This window comes from Panthera leo, chromosome D2 (assembly GCF_018350215.1).
Source record: "Panthera leo isolate Ple1 chromosome D2, P.leo_Ple1_pat1.1, whole genome shotgun sequence".
NCBI classification, from domain to species: domain Eukaryota; kingdom Metazoa; phylum Chordata; class Mammalia; order Carnivora; family Felidae; genus Panthera; species Panthera leo.
Window position 1 is genome coordinate 11,331,593 of NC_056689.1, and position 24,804 is coordinate 11,356,396.

At 38.6% G+C, this 24,804-nt stretch overlaps 1 protein-coding gene across 1 annotated transcript in view; it reads right to left on the reverse strand.

Annotated features, from left to right (window-relative positions):
* The window catches only part of RYR2 (ryanodine receptor 2), a 765,551-nt gene that overhangs the window by 395,453 nt on the left and 345,294 nt on the right, over positions 1 to 24,804 (reverse strand). The window contains exons 11-12 of the mRNA XM_042907783.1: positions 10,019 to 10,093; positions 3,199 to 3,355 (exon numbers count right to left, since the gene is read on the reverse strand). Coding sequence (XP_042763717.1) covers positions 3,199 to 3,355; positions 10,019 to 10,093 — 232 coding nt within the window. The remainder of the gene's footprint in view (positions 1 to 3,198; positions 3,356 to 10,018; positions 10,094 to 24,804) is intronic.

Below are 24,804 nucleotides of genomic sequence, written 5' to 3' on the forward strand. Positions count from 1 at the left end.
CAAAGCAGAATCTAGGCTCTGAGCTGTCAGCACAGAGCCCAACACGGGGCTCGAACTCATGAACCGCGAGATCATGACCTGAGCCGAAGTCAGATGCCTAAACAAGTGAGCCACTCAGGCACCCCAAGGATTTCTTTAAGTAAAAAAAAATAAATAAATAATTTTTTTAAGTTACATTATGATTTGCTTTTTATTTTAACTCAACAATATTATGATGGATATTTTTCCAGATCTGTATATTCTAATAGCTAATACCACTTACCTATCAACTATATTTGTTGAATATCTGAGTCTTTTCCAAGCTTTTGCCATAACAAAGAATGATGAAACTTACCTGCACAGGTTTTATTTTATTTCAGTAAAACAATCCCCCCTCTAAAAACAATTAAATTACAGACTTCATGTATCCTACCAGTGGTTTTTCTCTTTATTTCTTCTTGTATCTCCTATAGGTTTTGCTTACTGAATATTAATACTATGTCATTTTATTCGGTATAAAGATTTGGTAACTGTTTACATCCTCAGTGAATTCTGCTCTTTGATACTAGGAAGTATCCTTCTTTTTTTCACTCAACGCTTTCAATGCCTGAATTTCTCCTCATCTGATATTAAATCAGACATCCTGCTTTGTTCTGGTTTGTATTTTCTTGGTATTCAATTAACCATCTTGTAATTTACAAACTTTCCAGATAAAATTGTTCTAGAAGTGTCTCATTATGTCAGTATTATTTATACTTCATGATCCAATATGAAATTGTTTTAAATTGTAATTTTAGCCCATTTTTATGTAATGATAAGGCAAATACACTGAGTCTCCACCTGTCAACATTTTAGATTTTCTGTTTTTACATTTATTTGTTTTCTAATTGTTTGCTACATGGCCTATGGTCTTTGTTGACTGTGGGTTTCTGTGGCTATGCAGAGCCTATCCTTTGTGCCTTGTCCTCTTTCTTTTTTTAATTTTTTTAAATGTCTATTCATTTTTCAGAGAGAGAGAGTGTGTGTGCGATGCTGGGGAGAGGCAGAGAAAGACAAGGGGACAGAGGATCCAGAGCAGGCTCTCTGCTGTCAGCAGAGAGCCTAATGTGGGGCTCCAACTCATGAACCGTGAAATCATGACTTGATCTGAAGCTGGATGCCTAACCAACTGAGCCATCCAAGCGCCCCGCCCCTGCCTTGTCCTCTTTCTACTGGACTGGTCTGTGCACAATAAGAATGGTAGTATTTTCCTCTTTTTTTTTTTTTTCACCAAATTCCCTCTTTTCCACCACCTTATTTTAGTAAATTTCATTATACTTTAGTGTTTGCCTTTTCCCTGTTAAATATCTTATACTTCCATTACCTGATTTTTCAATTAAAAAAAATATTCTTTGCCCTTATGTGTTATGGGAGGCAATCAGCGCGCCTCTTTTTCACTTTTTCTCTTTTGCCCCTAATTTTTGTTCGATTTTTGCTTTGCAAATGCTACAGTGTGGAAAACTTTTCCAGTGTCTTTCACTGCGATATGACTCCTCAGGTTCTTCTACTTCTCTGGGATTTTATTTTGCTGAATTAGATTTTGCTAGCATGTCATGTGTTCCCTTTAGTTTTTCTCATTTTCTACAATAAAGCTGTATGTCATTGTAATAGGTACCGTCTTTTTTTTTTTTTAATTTTTTTTTTTAACGGTTTTATTTATTTTTGAGACAGAGCATGAATGGGGGAGGGGCAGAGAGAGAGGGAGACACAGAATCGGAAGCAGGCTCCAGGCTCTGAGCCATCAGCCCAGAGCCCGACGCAGGGCTCGAACTCACAGACTGTGAGATTGTGACCTGAGCCGAAGTCGGACGCATAACCGACTGAGCCACCCGGGCGCCCCTGGTACCATCTTTTTTTACTTAAAAAAAGAGCTTCTACCATCAGATAACTGATCCCTCTTTAGTGAGCTGATTTTTTGTCTTTTTCTGACTGTGGTGCGATCAGTGGCTAAACCAGCACCCTCCCCCTCTTCTGCTGAGGTAGGCTTGAGGAAGAAGCCCCTCAACACCAAGCTCATTCACAATGAGATCCACTGTGCTTCCCAACTACGGAGACAAGGAACAACTGTCCACCAGAGGTCCACAAGACACAGCTTTCAGAGCCCTTTGTGGGGCCCATACAACAAATACACAGACGCGGGTCCGGTCTGAGACTGTCCATTCAGGTTTAGCAGTTTTGTCTATTTTTCACCACACGGAATAGCTATCTACACTGCTGTCTCTCCCAGAGATCTCTGAGGAAGTCAAGAGTCCAGTATTATCTTCCACCACTCTGTATGTTGCAGAGCAGAAGAACTAACAGAGTGGCACTACGGACGGGTACCCAGGCTACTGTCTTCTCTCGGTTACTTCTGGACTCACCCAAACTTAACCATTAGCTACAACAGGGGCATCAGGTTCTACATCTCTGCAACAAAACTAACCAGTAATCAGCCCCATTCCTACCATTATGCTCGAGTTTCATCCTTCATTCACTGAAGGACAGAAATATATGATAAAAATGAATACAATAGGTGCTCGGCATTGGTCAATTGAACATGTGATTTTTCAACCATTCCTGAGACTCCTCACTGTTCAGGACATTTGCTCTTTTGCTGAACCATGACTGGGAATCCACTGCATTGTGGGGCTGATCAGTCGGGGACCAGCCATGAGGTACTGAGGGGCCCAGTTGTGCTGGAGCACCAGCATTCCACCTTGACTTTGATGCACATGTATTTTTTTTCTATTTTACTCATCATCTGGTTCAAAGGGATTCTCATTAGAGATCTAAAGAGTTTTCTAGGACGTCTTGTTCCTACAAATGATTCAAAAGACATAAGAAGAAAGATCCGCATAGAAGAGCAGACATGAAAACAAATGTGTCTTTGAGGAAAAAGTTTTGATGTGTTTTACCGTCATATTGTTATATGACAACAGCACGAGGTTTGTGCTAACTGTGCCTAAGTCTAAGAAAACAAACAAGCCTGATGAATGCGTTTTATGTAAACAACCAAAGAACTATAAACCAGGTGAGACACGTGAGCAGAGTTTTACTGAAAGGAATGGATAGAAGAGGAACTGGAAATTTAGAAAGACATGTAAAATGTTCTTACATCATTTCTTTGTTTGCATTTCTAACATTGAAAGAAATGTGATGGGAATATACTGACACGTAGCCCGAAATTACATTTTCTCTTACCTTGGAAGATCGGAAGGTAAATGCTGTTGACTTTACATCAGCCTTTTCTTTGTCCATGAGTAGAAGGTTTTTGTCTTCCATGAGACTCAAGTACTTTCCTGTTGTGACATGGCGTAGTCGGAAGGGCTGGCCCCATCTTATGTGGCTTCCACTCCACCTGACAAACACAGTTAAGACTTGATCCAACGGCATCCACAATCACAGGAGAAAAAGCAATTAAAACGTATGTGTCGGACATTGAAATTTGCTTTGAATATATTGCCTAATGTTCTCAAAACCCTTAGGACGTTGGTGGTATTAATTTCATTACACAAATAACAAAATGGTTAAACAGAATGATTAACTAACAGTCAATGTTGCATACCTAAAAGTAAATAGGAGTGAAATTTAACTCTAGGACTTCACCTTTAAGTAAATAGAACACCATCCACACTACATACTACTCTATGCAAAGATGACTAAGGACTTATGTTCTAAGTTAACATCTAATCGTGAGTCACAGATACAGAAATTAGGATAGAAATTTTAAGTTTAAATAATACTTTAGATTCACTAGCTCAAAAACTTTTGTTGGAAAAATAAAATTTTTGTTGGATTCGCACAGACTTGAAAAACAGTGGTAATTTAGTCAATGCTTAAGTCTGATTAATTGGAGCTCATATATACAAAGTACATACTTGAAAAAAGAAACCTATTCCTAGGCACTGAATTTTAATAATGTGAAACAGTTATATCATTAAAAACTCATCAGCAAAAAGGACAAACCAAGAAAAGATTTCTAAAAAGGTCAAGAGAGAAAAAAGTAAAACACAATAATGGGAACATGCAAACTAAGGTTGCAGAAAAAAAGGTAAAAAGCAAAGTTATGATCATTAAAACCCGCTTTTCGAAATAACTTTCAGACAGGGTCGAAAAGAAAACTCAAGATGCAGACCATCCTTGTTTTGCACAGTGCTGTGTCAGCTGAGTCGTGTGTATCTGAACCTTGGACTCACGAAAGTAAGGTAGGGAAACAAGGCTCTGATATGCAAGACGTTCAGTTAATATGGTGATGTGCAAGGAAAGACAGTCTCTTATCATTGACAAGAAGTATGCTGACAATCAAATAATGTTTTAAAGAACTAAAAGTAAATGAATGACAGCAATTACCATGCATATAAATTCAAAAGGAGATAGTGATGGTAAAGTTGCTATTAAACAAATTAGAACTTAAGGCAAAAAACATAAAGGGGATACCGTCATGTACTTTATAAAGAGAAAAAATGTAACTCTAAAAAGAATGTTTGTGGGGCGCTTGTGTGGCTCAGTTGGTTGAGCGTCCGACTTCGGCTCGGATCATGATCTTGCGGTTCATGAGTTTGAGCCCCATGTTGGGTTCCGTGCTGACAGCTCAGAGCCCAGAACCTGCTTCGGATTCTGTTTCCCCCTCTCTCTCTGCCCCTACCCTGCTGGTACTCTCTCTCTCTTTCAAAAATAAAATAAATAAAAACATTAAAATACATACATACATAAAATGTCTGTCATGAAGCTTCCCATGTCAATGGAAAAAAGAAAACAAAAGAAACAGAGATAATGATTTATAAAGACAATTACACTGGAAGCTTTTTATCACTATGTATTAAATCGAAAAGATAAAAATTATAGAAATGAAGGATTTCTATATGATTGAATTAATCAATAAGCTTACTTTAATATAGGGTCATTACAAAAGTCACCAAAAATTATGTTTTTTTCCTATTCTACAAATTGAGAATATTTTTTTCAAATTTGCCAATCTTAGTAAACTCTAAGTCAATTTTATGCTGTTTTTCTAAACTAGATTTTTGGCTTCAAATATTGACAGGGAAAACTAACAGTAGAAAGATATTGTGATAAGGTTGGGGCGCCTGGGTGGCTCAGTCGGTTAAGCGACCGAACTTCAGCTCAGGTCAAGATCTCGCGGTCCATGAGTTCGAGCCCCGCGTCGGGCTCTGGGCTGATGGCTCAAAGCCGGGAGCCTGCTTCCGATTCTGTGTCTCCCTCTCTCTCTGTCCCTCCCCGTTCATGCTCTGTCTCTGTCTGTCTCAAAAATAAATAAAAACATTAAAAAAAAAAACTTAAAAAAAATAATAAAAATAAAAAAAAATAAAAAAAAGATATTGTGATAAGGTCATTATTACACGGATTTGTTTATAAAGAGAATTCGGACAATCCCCCGACTAAATTAATAACCATGTACCAATAAATCCTACTAATAACACAGTATTGTTAAAAATGAAATTAGGGGCACCTGGGTGGCTCAGTCGGTTAAGTGTCCGACTTCCGCTCAGGTCACCATCTCACAGCTGTGAGTTTAAGCCCTGCGTTGGGCTCTGTGCTGAGAGCTCCGACCCTGGAGCCTGCTTCAGATTCTGTGTCTCCCTCTCTCTCTCTCTGCCCCTCCCCCTCTCATGTTCTGACTCTCAAAAATAAACATTTTTTTAAATGCAATTAAAGTTCGGTTACCAACAACAGAATATTAAATCATTCCTAGTCTGGTAAATAAACCAGCTCTGTTCATTCCCTTCTTATAAAATTAAGTATATCCTTGGCAGATGCTTTGGAAAACACAATTATTTTTAATATTCATTTCCATTATTTGAAGAAGCATCTGAATGCTTTTCTAAGCAATGACTCATCTTAATTACCATAAAAATTCATTTTCAAAATAGTCCCAAATTTTGACAAAGTAATACTTTGCAACAGAACTTCTAGAAGGTATTCTGGATATTGTGTGCGAATCTACTGATTAGGACACATATTTACAAGCACTCCTTTCAAGTCACCAAGAGGATTATGTCAGGGATGGAATGAATTGGGACAATCACTGGCAAAACTGTAAAGTCGAAGCACATTTTCTTTAGCTTAAAGCCACTCAAATTAGCTGGCCTGCAATGCCCATGGCCCAGAAGAAAAGAGGAAAAGCCTAGGAGAATCAAGGGGGCAAGACAATATTTAGTAAAAACTGAAAATAGGAATAGTAACATTAAAGCAATTTCCTATGGTAACATAGCAGAAACCTGTTCCCTATGTCTTATCTACATTTACCTGAAATGACTTCAAAGGAATGGGGAGTATTTGGTCATTCCTCATGACACATCCATCTTTGATTTTTGTGGGGTTTTTGTGACATACAAGAAAGCTGAATGTGAAGGACACATAAGGCATATTTTTCATTGCAGTGATCATTCCCACTACAGAAACCAGCACATATCGTACTTAAATGTTCCTACAACTTCACGTTGGGGTAAAATACAGCAAAGTGTGTTCCATCTTATTTAACTCCCAAAACTAAAACTTACCTTATTAAAATGTTCATGCTACTGAAAAACTTATGACAACATTACTGAGTATGTGATACAAAATATCTAAGTACTAGGCTGTATAAATTGCAACAAATACATAGTTGGAGACTTTCTTCTAGGAAAAAAAAGAACACCCCAAATATTGTAACATAAATATTGACTTTTGGGTGCAAAATTCCATTATACGCATAAGGAGAATCAGTGACTCTCATTTCCTAAGTATAAAGAAAAAATGAGTATTTGCATGGCCAAGGTACACAATAAGACACGGAAACTAAATGCAGTCACATTAACAGTGAAGTCAAAGTAGTTCAAAAATTCAACAGAACCTGAAGAAACACTTTAACATAATTACATTCATTACAAGTGAACCTGCTTTCCTACCGTACAAGAGGATGACATGGTATAAATCGAGGGTCACACGGTACAAAAAAACATCTCTCTTCCATCTTTTTTTTTTTTTTAATTTTTTTTTTTAACGTTTTATTTTTGAGACAGAGAGAGACAGAGCATGAATGGGGGAGGGGCAGAGAGAGAGGGAGACACAGAACTGGAAGCAGGCTCCAGGCTCTGAGCCATCAACCCAGAGCCCAACGCGGGGCTCGAACTCACAGACCGCGAGATCGCGACCCGAGCTGAAGTCGGCCGCTTAACCGACTGAGCCACCCAGGCGCCCCCCATCTTTCAAGTGGTTGAAAAGCTACTTGCTCTGCCTTCTGGTGTGAGGCTCCCCTTGCTGCCATTTAGACTCTGAAACAATCCGCACAGCCGCATACCTGAGGCTCGGAAGCGCCCCCTTTCACCTCTGGCTGACCACAAGACCAGGCTCTTGCTATATTATCAGTCATCCGAATTCAAAGTTAAAACAAAGCCCATGCTTCCCATTTCAAACTTCAAACATTCGGCAACAGTAGAGACACAGAATCCAGACCAGATGTCCAGAACGATCTGGAATTATGTAATTACAGTTCATCAATTACAAGGCTGACAATATAAAAAGGAAGCCCTGTCTGGTTTTCAGGAATTCACATCCTTCCTTTTGTTTTCTGTTTTGTTTAATCTATAAAATGAGACAGATTTAGGGCCTTGTTTGCTCAAAAAAAAAAAAAAATCCATTTCTTTAAGCACACAATCACGAAGGGTACGAATATCTATGAATTTGAAAACCCATCTGGAATCTGTTTTCCAATGGCAATGCCACCTCTCTAAGCTTCATTTCTATCGACTATTTCACTTCTCTAATTAAGCTGCATTTTTATAAAACACAAAGGAAAGGAAATACATACACATATTTAAAATCTCTTTCCCTAAATTCTCTGAAAAATCTATAAAGCACATGAAAGCTCAGTCTCTCTCCCTTTGTTTTATGAGGATGACACTCCTTTTTCCATCTCATTAAGAGATGCATTTCGAATAAAATTTTACATTGAATTTCAATATTTACCAAAAGCTTTAATATTCACGTGGATTTCATCAAGTAGGTATTTATTTGGAAGAAACATATCCTCAGTTAATTAATAATTAATGAGGTTAATATAGAAGAACTTTTTGAAGTTATAGACTTACTATCATAAGAAATGTAAAAAATAAGGGGCACCTGGGTGGCTCAGTCGGTTAAGCATCTGACTCTTGGTTTCGGCTCAGGTCATGATCTCATGGTTCATGGGTTCGAGCCCCACATCAGGAGCCTGCTTGGGATTCTCTCTCTCTCTCTCTCTCTCTCTCTCTCTCTCTCTCCCCTCCCCTGCTTGCATACTCTCTCTCTCTCAAAATAAATAAACATTTAAAGAAAAGAAATATAAAAAATCAACTTAATTTACATACATATTTTTGTTGCATAGGTGTATGATAGCATGAGTTAAAAAAAAAAGTCTTTCAATCATAAAAAAAAGATGACTGGGATAAAAAAAATGGCCATGACAGAGTAACAAAAATAATGATTTAATAATTTTTTAAATAATTTTTACTGTTAATAAAGACTATGTTCAAGTGTTTTCAATAAACAAAGATGGGTATTAAATCACATCAGTATTTGTAATCAATAAGACACTTTAAAAAAATGGTATGCTCATTTTGTTTTAAGACGTCACTACTTATAACACATTATAAGTTATATTCTACACATCTATTTAAACTGACAGTAGAAACTGTCTATGTCAAAACTTACAATGTTCAAGGATACATTTTCAAATTTTTTCAAAATTAATGTATAGGATATATAAGAAAAAACAACTAAAGATCACCAAACTATCTTTTGTTATTATTATTAAAGTTTATTTATTAAGTTTAAGAGAGAGTGAGAGCGTACATAAAGGGGCAGAGAGAGAGGAAAAGAGAGAGAATCCCAAGCAGTCTCTGTACTGCCAAGCATGGAGCCTGATGCAGGGCTCGAACTCATGAGCCGTGAGATCATGACCTGAGCTGAAACCAAGAGTCAGAGGCATAACCACCTGAGCCACCCAGGCACTTCAAGACTACTAAACTATCTTAATCATCATTAGATAAGCATTAATCTCAAAATATTAGGTCTTCAAAGGTAGTTACTCTATACCAAGACAGTTCCCTATACCCCTCCATGGAAGCTATAATCTTAAATCAATAATTTCCAAAAGTATAATAAAATAGGGAAAAAATACATGAAAACTTAGCACTTTTTAGGCAAAGGACTGAACCTTCCAATCATTAAAAAAAAAAAAAGATCTAATATTCTATTTAAAATAGTTCAAAATGACACCTTTATAATCAATATTGAATTTATATAAAGGAACTATAAGTCAATCTCTGAACAACTTTTTGAAGTCACCAGAAAGGGAAAAAAAGAAGATATACATATATATATAATATATATATATATATAATATATATATATGTATATATATATATTATATATATATATATAATATATACATACATATATATATGTCTAGAATATATACCTATATATATATATGTGTATATTTGTTTCCATAAAAAACAAATACACAGTGACTTTGTATTACAGTCCAAATTTCTCACTCAGCTATCAAGATGTCTGTAAATAAAGGCAGTGACTGACAGTAAGACTCCTGTACTCTCGTTCAAGTTCAAGTTTCCTGTTTTACATATGCCTTTAGAAGGTTAAATCCAGAGTCCATCAGACCTGAAATGTGTAACAGGCTCGCAAACCATCTGTCCTGTTTCCAAACCTTATGTCACCCTCTCCTAGGAGCACCTTCTGCCAGGAGATTCACAGACCAAGATGACATGATGTCACCAAAACAAATAAGGCTAAAGACAAGAGCAGACTATATAGAATTATTGTGTACTGCCTGGTGAATTTAGGCCACAAAAAGCCAAAGAAAGGTAGGCAGAAGGGAAAGAGTAGAAACTCTCCACCACTTCCTCAGTGTTTCATTTGCTTGTTTACTGTAGTTAGCATGAGTATTTTCCATAAAAGCACAGGTCCACAGGATTTTGTACACTTGGAGCACTCGGCTGTATTTACGGCTTCTACTTACGCAACTCTTAGTGTCTCTAGTCTCCACAGGGAACGTGCATGGACAGATACAGCACCGCCTTCATAGTGAACAGTTCTGGTTAAAAAAAGAAAAAAAAAGCCCAGTTTCAACGAGTGTCATTCTTGGACTCTATTTTCTCAAGGCAATTACAAGAAAAAAAGCCAAGGGAAAGCCTTTGGATAAGGTCATACTTTCTGGCACGAGACAATACAGCTGGAAATAAAAATAACAAAAGTAACAGTAAGTGATCAATTTAAGTTTGCCCTGAATAAACATTTAACTTAAACATATTCTCACATCATTTTCTCCCTCTACTCCCATTTATTCCCCCTCCCTCTCCCCAGCCCACCTCTCCTCCTCTCTCACTCTCTCTCTCTCCCCCTCTCCTCCAGTGAATACATTCACCTTACTTATTTAACTTAGGTCCATTAAAGTACTCAGCTATGAGTTTATGTGTAGTTTAAAATCTTATTATTTCAACACATGCATATAATTATTTGCAGTTTATATTCTGTTCTAGATACATCAAACACTGTAAAGAAATATAAGAACACATTAATTTTAATGTTATATTATAACAATCTGCAAAATTACTAAAGATAGAAAAGTATCACCGAAAATATAAACATCAACCAAAAAAGTCTCACACACAAGGAGAGAATTATCTTTGAATGCACATCACACACACCCAAATTCCAAAGCTCTCATAACGATAATTATGACAGAAGTAATGCTAGGTAATTTACATATGTTATCCAACTTAAGCTCTTTGCCAACCTGTTGAGATGGTTTTAAGGAAACCAATGCTTATACGTGCTCCTTGTTTCTTCCCTGAGACTCACCCTCTCTGTCTACTGAATCTTTGCAATCATTCAAACACACACAACCCTGTCCTGTCTCAAACATAATAAGACCATTGACCATATTCTCCTCTCCTGCTTGCCCCATATCTTCCTCATGGATCACCTCCTGTCAGATCTCTGTGCCTCCACTTGCTTCCTGATCCACCTCTCCATTGAAACACATTTGCTAAGGCCATCATATGATATCCGTGGTCCAAAATCCAATGGACTATTGATGGTTTTTTACACTGGAGAAATACCTACTATCTTGACAGTTTTTCTAACACCATTCTCACCTACTTTTCTTCTCACTTACTGAGATATTCCTTCTCATTGTTTTTATTGTGGAAATTTTCAAATAGACACAAAAGTAGAGAGAGTATTATGCTAAATCTCAATATGCCCAGCACACAGTGTCAACAACAATCAACATAGGGCCAGCCTTGTTTTACCTATAACCTCTAGTAACCCATTCACATACAACTCCCCCCCAAAAATACATACATACATATGTAGATATAGATATGTAGATATACAGACACACACACACACACACACTCCTATGTAAAATCTGCTTTTATGAAATATCCCTTCTGTTCATATTTTCCATTTTCTCAAAAATGTTTTGTTTTTCTGTTGCTCTTTCAAATCAAGATACAAACAAGATGCACAAATTGGTTAAATATCTTAAATTTCTATTACTCACAGTTTTCCCTTCTTCTTTTTTCCTTGTTGGCATTATCTCTTGACAAAAATCTGTACCATTTGTCTTGGAGTTTCTACATTCTGGATTTTTCTGATGACATGCTCATAGTGTTAACATGTACTTCTAAAATGGTAGTTGGATTTCTAGGTCTAGTGTTTTATACTTCCTAATACATCACATCAGGTGGTAATAATGACTACTTGGTCTACCTTTTTAATATTAAAATTGATCAGTAGGTTTAGAATCACCTTGATCCATCTATTATAAGAGTTTTAGGTATACCTACAAACAGTGGCATAGCAGTGATTTTCAATCATGGCTGCAGATACAATTATGTGGATAGCTTTTTAAAACGTGATGCTATGCCCTCACCAATGACCAATTAAACCAAATCTGGAGTCCGGATTTTTTTTTAAGTTTATTTTTATTTTGACAGAGAGAGAGAGAGAGAGAGAGAGAGAGAGAGAGAGAGAGAGAGAGGGAGAGGGAGAGGGAGCAGTAGCTGGGGAGGGGGAGAGAGAAGGAGAGACAGGAATTCCAAGCAGGCTCCGCACTGTAAGTGCAGAGCCTGATATGGGGCTCAAACTCACAGACTGTGAGATCGTGACATGAATCAAGATCAAGAGTCAGATGATTGACTGAGTCACCCAGGCGCCCCTGGAGTCAGGATTTTTAAAAGTTCTCCAACTGGTGGTAATCAGAAGCTAAAGTGTGGAAATCATGGTCCAGATCAGTTTCTACACAGCAGCACTATTGACATTTTGGGCCAGCTAATTCTTTGCTGTGGGTGGCTGTCCAGTGCACTTAGGATGTTCACTGATTCCTGGACCCTACCAACCAAATGCCAATAGTACTTGTCTCTTCTACTCCCCCTCCCCAGTTGTAACAACCAAAAATGTTCCCAAGATATTACCAAAATGTCTTCTGGGGGACAAAACCATCCCCACTGTCAAGCTACTGGTTTAGATTAGTGGCTCTCAATCTGTAGTATTAGAATTGCATTGCAGGCTTTTTAAAATACAGATTGCTGGACCCAATCTGTTGCTACCCCCAAGTTCCCGATTTAGTAGATCTATGGTAAGGAGAAGAATTTGTATTTCTAATAAGTTCCCAGGTGACATTGATGCAACTGGTCCACATTCTGAGAATCACTGGGCTAGAACCATTATTTTATTAGGGCAGTGATTCTTGGCCTCGGTTGTATACTAGAATAATCTGAAAAGCTTTACAAACTCCAACGCACAGACAATTCTCAAATTAAATCAGCATCTCTGGATATATACTTAAAAATAACAAATAATAAAATATAGATGTAATGTGTATATATATGTATATAGATACACAGATTTTTAACTCAATCATGACCTTTAATAAAGATCTTGTACTTGGCCATAAAAAAAACCTTTATCAGATTTTTTTAAAAGTAAAGCCATGTACTCATCCTATTTTCTAATTATAACCAACAAAAATTGGAAATAAATACTAAAAAGATTTTTAAAATCTAACAACTTGGAAAACTCAGTAACTCTTATAAATAATTCATGGGTCAGAGAGGAAATAGAAATTAGACCTTATCTAGGATGTAATGAGGACAAGAGTACTTCAGAACAAATCTATGATTCACAGGTAAACTTTGAAAAATTTAGGCCTGAAATCCCTTGATTATTAAAGAAGTAATGACAAAAAAAAAAAAAACCTTGAGTTGTCTGAAGAAATTAAGTAGTGAACAAAATAAACCAACAGAAAATAAAGAAGGGATTCTATGATGTATTATTAAGATAAGTAAAATGCAAGAATGCAAATGATATAAATTTCTGTACAACAGTAAATCATAATAAATCTATTGCATGTATGTATGTATATGTGTATCTATGCAGAGGTATTATCTATATGAACATGGAGAAAGTTCTTGAATAATGAACACCAAGACAGTAATGTTAATCACATAATAAAAGTTATGTAGGAACTAAGCTTGAAACTAAAATGTACTCTAAGATAAAAACAGTATTAAGTAATGTTTATGTACAGTTGTATATATTATATATAACAAGGTATAGGAAGAATTATCCTTCAAATGTTTTACTCTCATCAATTTTCCTTTATTAACTGAATTTAACAAGGATCTTTTATTATTTGTATAAGTAGAAATCTAATGATATTTTAATTTGGGGGGAAATTAACATTTAAAACACAAATGTAAAGTCAAAAGGAAAGTTGGAACCTCCTTTCTGGATATTTGTCTCCTGAAGGGACTTCTTGCCTTTCATTATTTCTCTCTATTTTTTTTAAATGATTCATCAGCAAGTGTAGAAAACTCAATGACCTGCAATTCTTCAATGACAACTGGGGAAATCTTTGCTTCTATACAGAGTCTGCCATATAAATACATGCCAAGTGCTGAATGTCACTGGTTGTCATATCAAGCAGGCATTGGCTATTTCAGACCGAAAAGTAACCTTACAATATCAAAATCCTAAATGTAGTAAGGATCTCAGTCCATCATAAATGACACTAAGGACATGTAAACTTATTTAAAAACTGGTCCACTTGGAGAAATCCACCTGTTCTATCTATGAAGCGATCATCCCTTTTCCCTGCAATATGTCTCAAGTATCAAGTTTAAAGATCCACAAGTTTACCAAATGGTATTAGAGACCATATTTAAACTCATACAACTAAATGATCATCTTCATAGCAAGTGTTTTTGTCAACAGGAAGACTAAGAAAAGAGAAAGATTCTCTAAGAAAGCAAACAGACCTATAGCAACAGCACCTATGGGCTCAGTCAGCATCACACGAGATTTCAATGCAAACAGCGTCAATGACACGAAAATGCAAGGGAAGGTCATGAGGATATGAAACAACAAAGTGCTTGTGCAACTCTCTGCTCACTGAAAGACTATCTTTGCAATGAACCAAAACAATGTTACAGCTGATAAGAAAAACATGTGTTAAGATAACTGGCCACTGGTATCCCTTGTAACAGAATTTTTTTTTTTTTTTCAAAGAATCTTCCACCTCATGAATCAGTAAAACTCCAAGTCACTCAGGGTGCCTGGGTGGCTCAGTCGGTTAAGCGTCCAACTTCGGCTCAGGTCATGATCTTGTGGTTCACAGGTTCAAGCCCTGCGTCAGGCTCTGTGCTGACAGCTCAGAGCCTGGAGCTCGCTTTGTGGATTCTGTCTCCCTCTCTCTCTGCCCCTCCCCTGCTTGTATTCTTTCTGTCTCTCTCCCCCTCTCAAAAATAAATAAAACATTTTAAAAAGTCTTAAAAAAAACTTCAAAGTCACTGTAATTTCACTGACGATGAATTTTTAGTGCACCTAACAGGGGCGTCTGGGTGGCTCAGTCAATTAGTTAAGTGTCTGACTTCAGCTCAGGTCACGATCTCACAGTTTGTGGGTTCGAGCCGCGCATCAGGCTCTGTGCGGACAGTTCAGAGCCTGGAGCCTGCTTTGGATTCTGTGTCTCCCTCTCTCTCTCTGCCCCTCCCCTGCTCATGCTCTGTCTCTCTCTCTCCCTCTCTCTCTCTTTCAAAAATAAATAAACATTAAAAAAAAAATGTGCACCTAATAACCGACAGTGTGTGCCTTATTTGACAATACTCTGAAAAATTCCAGGCTGCAGACTGCAAGCTATGCCTACATAACACATTATCTCCCAGTATAACACGCTTCATTAAGGAGCTCATATTTCAGGTTGATCACATAAAACTGCCTGGAGAGGCCCTGTAAGGTTATTCTTGTAATAAGTACAAACTTTCCCTATTATGTCATCAATTCCACTTTTCATCAGTATTATCATAGTGTCAACTGAAATAAAAGTAGTCAGCTATTTTTGTGTTTTCAGCGATAAAATACAATGTAAGTCTAATCTCAACTGTTGGACCATTTCTTTCTCAGTAGAACGCACGCACTTTGACAGCCAGGATGGGTCCATCCGAGGCCCAGAAAAAAACGAGCATTAGCACAGTAATAAAAGCACAGCCCCTCCAAGCTCTGCACTGTGTAACAGTTTGGCATATATTGACATTTATTTATAAGGATTTTATAAGATACCCAATTCCAATCAGGAGACTTTAGCATAGAATCGTAAAACACGATCAGTAAAAGATTCTACGCGGTAAAGAGAAGTCTTCACCCTACAAGGAAACTACTTTTTCTCCCTGTGAGCGCTGTCCCGGAGCGTCTTCACTCGGTGACATCACAGTCACTGGCTCACGTCTATGACAAGGCCCCGAGAAGTTGACAAATCACTCTCAGGCTGGACTGTAACTAACTTTCTGAAGACGTCTCTTCTTTGTGTGAACTTGCGTGAGGATGCCAAGTCACTGAACTTCTCCGTGCCTCATGTCTTCACATGCAAAACGAAGCTAATGGTCACTGGGTTGGTGAGAAAGGAATGAAAGACAGAACCCACCTAGGCATCATGGAGGAGCCTTTGCACGGCAAATGTAGCTCTGGGGGTTTGCAGGAAGACGAGGAATATGACGCTGTGTTTACTGTTTCTAAATATGGCGTTAAAGACTCAATATTGCTTGTTGAATTGAACTGCCGTAGGACCGTATACTTGTTTATATGCAAAGGTATGATAAGTCCTAAGTTATGAAACTGCTCAGAACAAGACAAGAAGCAAAGAAATTCACAAACAACTCCGTAGGACTTTTTTTGGCATCTGCTGTAGGATCCTATAGAAAAGTCAAGCTCTGAAAATCAAATATACATTACACAGATCAAAGAGATACTTTTTTTTTTGCCCTAGCTACCTTCTCCCTCTTGCAAAAACCTACTTCTTTTTTTTTATTTTGAGAAAGAGAGAGAGTGAGTAGAGGAGAGGCAGAGAGAGAGAGAGAGAGAGAGAGAGAGAGAGAGAGAGAGGGAGAGAGAGAACCCCAAGCAGGCTCCGTGCTATGGGCACAGAGTCCAATGTGGGGCTCAAACCCATGAACTTTGAGATCGTGACCTGAGCCGAGTCAAGAGTCGGACGCTTAGCTGACTGAGCCCCCCAGGCGCCCCGCAAAGATCTACTTCTGAAGGCACCCACTCTGGCATCCTAACTTTGGCTCTCCACACAGGATTTCCAGGACTGCTGGGGGACAGCCCATCAACACTTTCACTTCCACCATCAAAAGGAATTCCAGAACAGGGTCTGGCAAACTTTTCTGTAAAGGGCTAGACTGTGAATACTTGGGGGTAAATGCATCTTAAGGTTTCTTTCATATTACTTAACCCTGAAAGCAGTATGGGTAATATGTCAAAAAATGTACATGTCTATGTTCCAATAAAATTTTATTTAGAAGAACAGGCAAGGGGCTGGATTTTCTTTTTCCAGTTTTATTTATTTTGAGAGAAAGAGCAGGGGAGGAACAGAGAGAGAGACTCCCAAGTAGGCTCTGCACTGTCAGTGCAGAGCCCAATGTGGGGCTCAAACTCACGAACCATGAGATCATGACCTGAGCTGAAATCAAGAGTCGGACTCTCAACCAACTGAGTCACCTGGGCACTCCAGCAGTGGGCTGGATTTGACCCACACACCATAGTTTACAAAGCCTGATCTAAAAGAATCTGCCCACATTACTGGCAATTTTAACCTCCGAGACAGCCAGCTAGATGAAATCTGAGGTCTGGAGATTTTCATCACTGTATTAGGGTTCTTCAGAGAAAGAGAACCAATAGGATATAGATAACTCCTAATATATACATAGGGCTTATTTTTATATATATTATGCTTATATATAACACATGCATAATAAATAAATGTGATATAGTAACCATTAGTATGAAAATAAATAGAATATTATAAATATCTAATTATATAGAAAGAATTTTTATATGAGGAGCTGGCTCGAGCTGCCAAGCCCCAAGATCTACAGTTGGTACCTGGAGACCCCGGAGAGCTGTATGGTATAAGTTCTAGTCCATGTCCAAAGGGCTGAGAATGAGGAGAGCCAACTGCATAGTTCCATTCCAAAGAGTGCCAGGTTCAAGGCCCAAGAAGACCTGATATTTCAGTTTTCTGCTTCACTCAGTCTATCGACTTAAATATTAAACTTGGGGCACCTGGGTGGCTCAGTCAGTTAAGCGTCCGACTTCGGCTCAGGTCATGATCTCATGGTCCGTGAGTTCAAGCCCCGCGTCGGGCTCTGTGCTGACAGCTCAGAGCCTGGAGCCTGTTTCAGATTCTGTGTCTCCCTCTCTCTGACCCTCCCCCGTTCATGCTCTGTCTCTCTGTCTCAAAAATAAATAAACGTTAAAAAAAATTAAAAAAAAAATATTAAACTCATCCCCAAAAACCCTCACAGAAACACCCAGAATAATGTGTGACCAAATAATCTGTGCACTCTGTGGCCCGGTCAAGTTGACACATAAAATTAAACAACAAAATAAGGAATTGAGAGAAAATCCAAACTATCTTGGATCACATTTCTTTTTCATTTAACTTTTGTTACCACTTGCTTGTTTTTGAAAGACAGTACGTGAGGGAGGGAGGGGCAGAGAGAGAGGGAGACACAGAATTGGAAGCAGGCTCCAGGCTCTGAGCTGTCAGCACAGAGCCCCATGCGGGGCTCGAACTCACAAACTGCAAGATCATGACCTGAGCCGAAGTCGGATGCTTAACAGACTGAGCCACCCGGGTGCCCCAATCCTCAGTCACATTACTAACTCTGGAACTAACATCTACATTGTGAGTGATTCTTCTTCTTCACAAGGTAATTACAGATAAATTCAGGGTTTCAGAGCACATGACTCATCCCCAAACACTTGAGTTTGATCAGTGAAGTATGAGCAATACAGCCGTCTTATATCTGAATTACAAAAAGAATAATTATTTTCAATATCTGCTTGTCTTTCTTTTCTTTCGTGATCCTCGTTCCTAAAATGATATCATTCAGGAATTCTTTGTTTTCTATTATTGTGTAACAACTGACCACGGGCTTACTAGTTGAAAACAATATGCATTTATCAATCCCGTGGTCTGCAGGCTGGAAGTCTGGGGGAAGCATAGCTGGGTTTCCAGCTCAGGGCCTCATAGGCTGAAACGAAAATGTCGGCTGGAGCTGTATTCTTGCCTGCAGCTCAGGGTATATTCTCTCTCTCTCTCTCTCTCTCTCTCTCTCTCTCTCTCTCTCTCTCTAAGATTTTATTTTATTTCTTTTAGTAATCTCTATGTCCAATGTGGGGCTCAAACTCACAACCCCGAGATCAAGAGTTGCATGCTCCTCCAACTAAGCCAGCCAGGCGCCCCTCAACGTAAGCTCCCTGGTGGTTGGTTGGTAGAAGTCGTTACTCGCAGCTGTATGACCAAGGTCCATTTTCTTGCCAGGTCTCAAGTGGGGACCTCTTTCAACAACTAAAGGCTGCCCTTAGACCCTGGGCACATGGCCCCCTCCATCAACCCTCTCACGATATCTCAGCTTACTTGTTCAAGGCTGGCAGGAGAATTTTTTTTTTCACACTTTTAATCGCTGACTTCAACAGGGCTCAGTCCCTTCCATTAAAGACTCACCTGATTAGGTCAGGCCCACCGAGGAAAATCCACCCTTTGATTAAGTCAAGGTCAGCCCATTGAGAAAATATATTTGCAACACATTTTCCAGGTTTTTATACAATGTAACCTCAGCACGGGAGTAAAGTCCACCATATTCATAGTCCCACCACACACACAAAAAAGGAGGGGATATTACAGAGTGTGTACAGCAGGAGGGCAGGAATCTTAGGGGCCACCTCAGAATTCAATCTTCTGTTTGTCCTCTCCTTCAAAACTTTCCTCCTTTCTTTTGAATTAAATATTTTTTCATTATTGTCATTCTGGCTTCCCTTTAATATTTTACATTCTTTTACTATGTTTTCAGTCATTACTATAAAGATTACAATATGTGTTCTTGCTTATTAAAAATTATTTAATTATGGGGCGCCTGGGTGGCTCAGTCGGTTAAGCAACTGACTTCGGCTCAGGTCATGATGTCACAGTTCGTGGGTTCGAGCCCGGCATCGGGTTCTGTGCTGACAGCTCGGAGCCTAGAGCCTGCTTTGGATTCTGTGTCTCCCCCTCTCTCTGCCCCTCCCCCATTTGCGCTCTGTCTCTATTTCTCTCAAAAATAAATAAAATGTGAAAAAAAAATTTTTTAATTATTTAATTACTAATTTTACTACTTCCCAGACAACACGAGAATTGCCATTTAGTTCCATTTGTTCTCCTGACTTGTGTGCTACTATTACAGTGAATTTTGTTCACTATAGTTTTTAAATCCAAGATTTATATACAGCTGGCATCATCAACATTTTGCTTAACTGATGGTCTTTATAAGTTTTCCTCATATTTGCCTTCCTTCTGCTTTTTTTCTCCCTTTCTGTATCTCCAAAATTATTTCTGAGATAATTTTCTTCTACTTGAAGAACATCATTTAATAATATGTCCTTGACTGTGGACGAATAGGCCACGTCTTCCCACGAAGGGAAGACGAATTCCCTTCGCTCAGTCTTTTTAAAAAAAAATCACCATTTTACTAGATAAAATGGTTGTCAGGCTGGTAGTCATTTTCTTTCAGCACTTTTACGTTTCTATCCAAAGTCTCTGAATGTTTCTTATAGGAAGTGAGCTGTAAATCTTACTGTTGTCACTTTAAAGGTACTATACCTTTTTTCTACATTTTTAAAAAGTTTTTCAATTTGTGTTTACTTTCCAGCAGTTTTACTTTTGTCGGCCTAAGTATTTTTACTTTTTATCTGTCTTACTCAGGGTTCACAGTCCTTCTTAAACCTGTGGCTGAGGGGAGGCTGGGTGGCTTAGCCAGTTGAGCGGCTAACTCTTGGTTTCAGCTCAAGTCATGATCTCATGGTTCTAGAGTTTGAGCCCAATATCAGCCTCTGCATTGACAGTACAGAGCCTGTTTGAGAGTCTTCCTCTCCCCCCTCTCTCCGCCTCTCTCTCTCTTTCAAAATAAAATAAACTTTTAAAATATATATTAAAAAAAATCGTGGCTTAATATACCTAATCAGTTGTGGAGAATCCTTAAGCAAGTTGTATTAAATATTGCCTGTGCACTGTGTATTTGTGTATTTGTAAGCTCTCTTATTCTTCCTCTGTCTTCCTCTCACCTTCTCCTGTTGCCCTTCCCTTTTATGCCCTTTTATTTTGGGACTCCAATTACATGTATGAGAGAACATTCTTTATTTCCTATCTATTTCTTATTCTCTTATATATTTCCTAGTCTTTTAGCCATCAGTGTTTCAGTCTGAATTCTTCTGACCTGATTTCCAATTCACTAATTCTCTTTTCAGCTCCTTCTAAGCTGATGTTAAATCCATCTATGAGTGTCTAATATCAGTTATTTTAACTTTCATTTTTAGAATGCCTAAAGGATCCCTTTTTATAGTTTTCAGTTCTCTACCAAATTTCTTCATCTTCTCTTTTAATTCTTAGGTCATAATAATCATAAATATTTTATTTCATTTTTTAAAATATTTAATGTTTATTTTATTTTTGAAAGAGAGAGGCAGAGTGTAAGTGGAAGAGGGGCAGAGGGAGAGGAAGACAGAATCTGAAGCAGGCTCCAGGGTCTGAGCTGTCAGCACAGAGCCTGACGCAAGGCTTGAATTCACGAACAGTGAGATCATGACCTTAGCCAAAGTCAGACACTTAACCAACGGAGCCACCCAGGTGCCCTGTAAATAGTTTAAATTCTATTTGTGATCATTCTATTATCTATGTATCCACGAACCGTGTGCCTTTTTCTACAGTGTGTGTTTGCTCTCGCACCTTGGTCAACTCCCATCTTATACACCTGTGTTGTATATAACAAAGAATTTGGCTGACCTATGTCCCTGTTCCTAGGAGAGAGACCCTAAACCCCTGGAATTTCCCAAGTGACAGAAGTGGCTTTGTTATTCATGAGCCCCTCGGATTACAACTCAATGTAGGCTACCAAGTGCACTCATAGCAGCCCCTCGATAGCTTCACTGTGGGGGTTGGCCATGCTGGAAAGACCAATGAGAGGACGAGGAGCTGGAGGATGAATCCAGCCTGACCCCTGTGGGGAGTGACAGGTGCTGGAGACTGAATTCAATCATGCCATCGAATATTTAATCAATCATTGCTACATAATAAAACCCTGATAAAAACACTTTGGAACCAAAGCCTAGTGGAGATTCCTGGACAGCGGACACATCAATTTTAGATATGCTGACCCACAGAGAAAGGGCAGAGCAGCTGTGCAATCAGGCCCTCCCAGACCTCACCTTACGCATCCCTTTAGCTGGCTGGTATGATGTGTATGCCTTACAATAGGACTGGCATCATAATATGATAGGGAGAGACAGGATAAAATAGTCAGAGAGGGAAAGGTTAGGACCTGACATCCCTGGGGGAAAAACACATATTTTAGAACAATGCTGGGAGCGTGACCACAGCAAACCCCCTCGGGTGTAAGGGTCCTCCTAAAAATGCAATAGACACCACCCACCCCTCTCAGGTTTCCCTCAAGAATTTGACAAGAGACCTAATTAAAAATAAGCAGTCCCTCATAAAACATATGACCCACAAGGAACGGTATGGCCATAGACCACCCCTCATACAATGGAAATGAGCCAATCAAAAGGGAATGACTAGGCATTTAGAGGTACCTAGCCAATAAGGGTAGAACCTCAGAAGGAACAAGGCGGAATGGAAGGGACTAACCAGAACCTTATTAAACAAAGACCTTTGCCTGCAGTCACGAGCATTCACTTTTGAATGCCCCCCCCCCACTCCACGTAAAGAGCTTTCCTACTGTTCTTACTTTAAACTGATTTCAGATGCGAATAAACATTTGCCTGCTGCTCATTTTATTCTGTGTCCACTTCTTCCTTCTTCAGAGGGGATGAGACAACGGATCCCGGGTATTGTAAAAAAAAAAAAAAAAATCGTGCAATAATAATTATAGCATTTTCTTGATTTCCTGAATCTAAAGGAGTTGGCTGAGGGGAACCCTCAAATTTGTAGCCGGTTGGTTAGAAGCACGGGTGATGTGAGGATACCACCCCCAATTTGTGTCTAGAGTCTGAGATAAGGGTAGTTTTGTAGAGAACTAAGCTCTTAACTTGTATGACCTGCTAACTCTGAGTAGTCAGTACCAGAAATTCACTGTAGTCTACCAGCTGGGGTGGAGGCAAAAGAGCTAGTTTAATTTTCACTATCAGACGTTATGTAAAATTATAGAGGTCATTTGAGTTCTGTGTGTTACTTTCTCCCAAAAGATGTACTTTTTTTGCTTCTGGCAGGTAAAATGATCTAGGGTTACCAGCAATCTCACATCATCTTAATCCAAATAGAAACTAGTATTATTTGAGGCTGAGTCTTAAATACTTGTGAGGGCTGGTCTATTTCTGGTTCACCTTCAAGGGCACAGCCCTGGAAGCTATACCTATACCTCTGAAAGTGCCTCTCCTCGGTGGGGGGGACGGGGGTGGGGGGAGGGTCTTGGGGCTTTCATCTTCTTCTACTCTGATTCTTCCCACAGCCCTGCTCTTCTTCCCAGCTCCTCAGCCACTGAAACCCCCTGGAGAGATGAGGTTGCTCCAAATGCTAAACTCAGTTCTCTGGTCTCCTTGTATTTTGGGACACTGGCCCTCACATTTTGACTGCTTTTTTTTTTTTTTTGCTCTGAGTTATCTTCAAACAGATTTTAGGGGGTGGTTTACCTTTTTTAGTTTTTCTCAGGAGGACCTTGGTTTGAAATAACCTATCTACTATTATTACCAATTTCACTTTTAAAAATTATCTTTAAAGTACAATTATTTTCAACTTTGAGTCCATCCGGCCAATGGGGAATTCAAGAGCTCATTATTCTTGCTAGAGTGGTGCAGCAATTTCAGACATGGGGTAAGACCAGTTCACTTGTTAGATCTCCTGTACACACATGCTCCCTTCCAGTCTGAGGGCTACTGATTTCTATTCACTGGAGAGGCATGACATTTTGCCAAAGTGAAAAAAAAAAAAAACCCAGAGCCACTCCCCTCTGACTTCTTGCCATCTCCTTATAAGCTAAGATGAGATGGGAAATAGAAAGCTATCAGGTAGTAGACGGCTGGTCATCCTGAAAGTGGAACCCAGTAAAAATACTCCCCAGTCTCTGCAAATGTCTTCAAAATTTGTTTTGAACTAACACCACAGAAATACAAATGATTATAAGAAAACATTATTAAAAAACTATAAGACAACAAGCTGGACAACCTAGAAAAAGTGGATAAATTCCTAGAAACATACAACCCTCCAAAACTGAATTAGGAACAAACAGAACTTTTGAACAGACCACAATTATCAGCAACAAAATTGAAATCAGTAATTAAAAAAACTCCGAACCGGGGCACCTGGGTGGTTCAACCAGTTAAGCATCCAAGTCTTGGTTTCAGCTCAGGTCATGATCTCACGGTTTGTGAGTTCAAGCCCCACATCACGCTCTGTGCTGTCAGCACAGAGTCTCCTTGAGATTCTCTTTCTCCCTCTCTGTCTGCTTCTTCCCTGCTCACTTCCTCTCTCTGTCTCAAAATAAATAAACTTAAAAAAAATTAAAAAAAAACAAAAAATAAAAAAAAACCCTCCAAACCAACAAAAGTCTAGGACCAGATTGCTTCACAGGTAACTTCTACCAAACATTCAAAGGAGAGTTGATATCTGTTCTTCTCAAACTATTCCAAAAAAATAGCAGAGGAAGGAAAGCTTCCAAATTCCTTCTAAAAGGTCAGCATTACCCTCCTACCAAATCCAGACAAAGACACTACAAAGAAAAACAAAGGAAGAAAACTAAAGGATAACAGTATCTCTGATGAACATAGATGCAAAAATCAACAAAATAGTAGCAAGTCAAATTCAACAACACATTTAAAAATTCATTCACCATGAACAAGTGGGATTTAATCCAAAAATGCCAAGCGTGGTTCAATATTTACAAATCAATCAATATGATCCATCACATTAAGAAGTGAAAGGATAAAAGCCATATGGTCACCACAACAGATGCAGAAAAAGTATCTAACAAAGTACAACATCCACGATAAAAACTCAACGAAGCAGATACAGAGGAAACACACCTCAACATAATAAAGACCATATATAAAAAGCCCACAGCTGACATCATACTTGATGGGGAAAAACTAAGATCTTTTTCTCCTAGATGAAGAACAAGACAAGGATGCACATTCTCATCATTTTTATTCGATATAGTACTAAAAGTCTTAGCTGCAGCAATCAGTCAAGAAAAA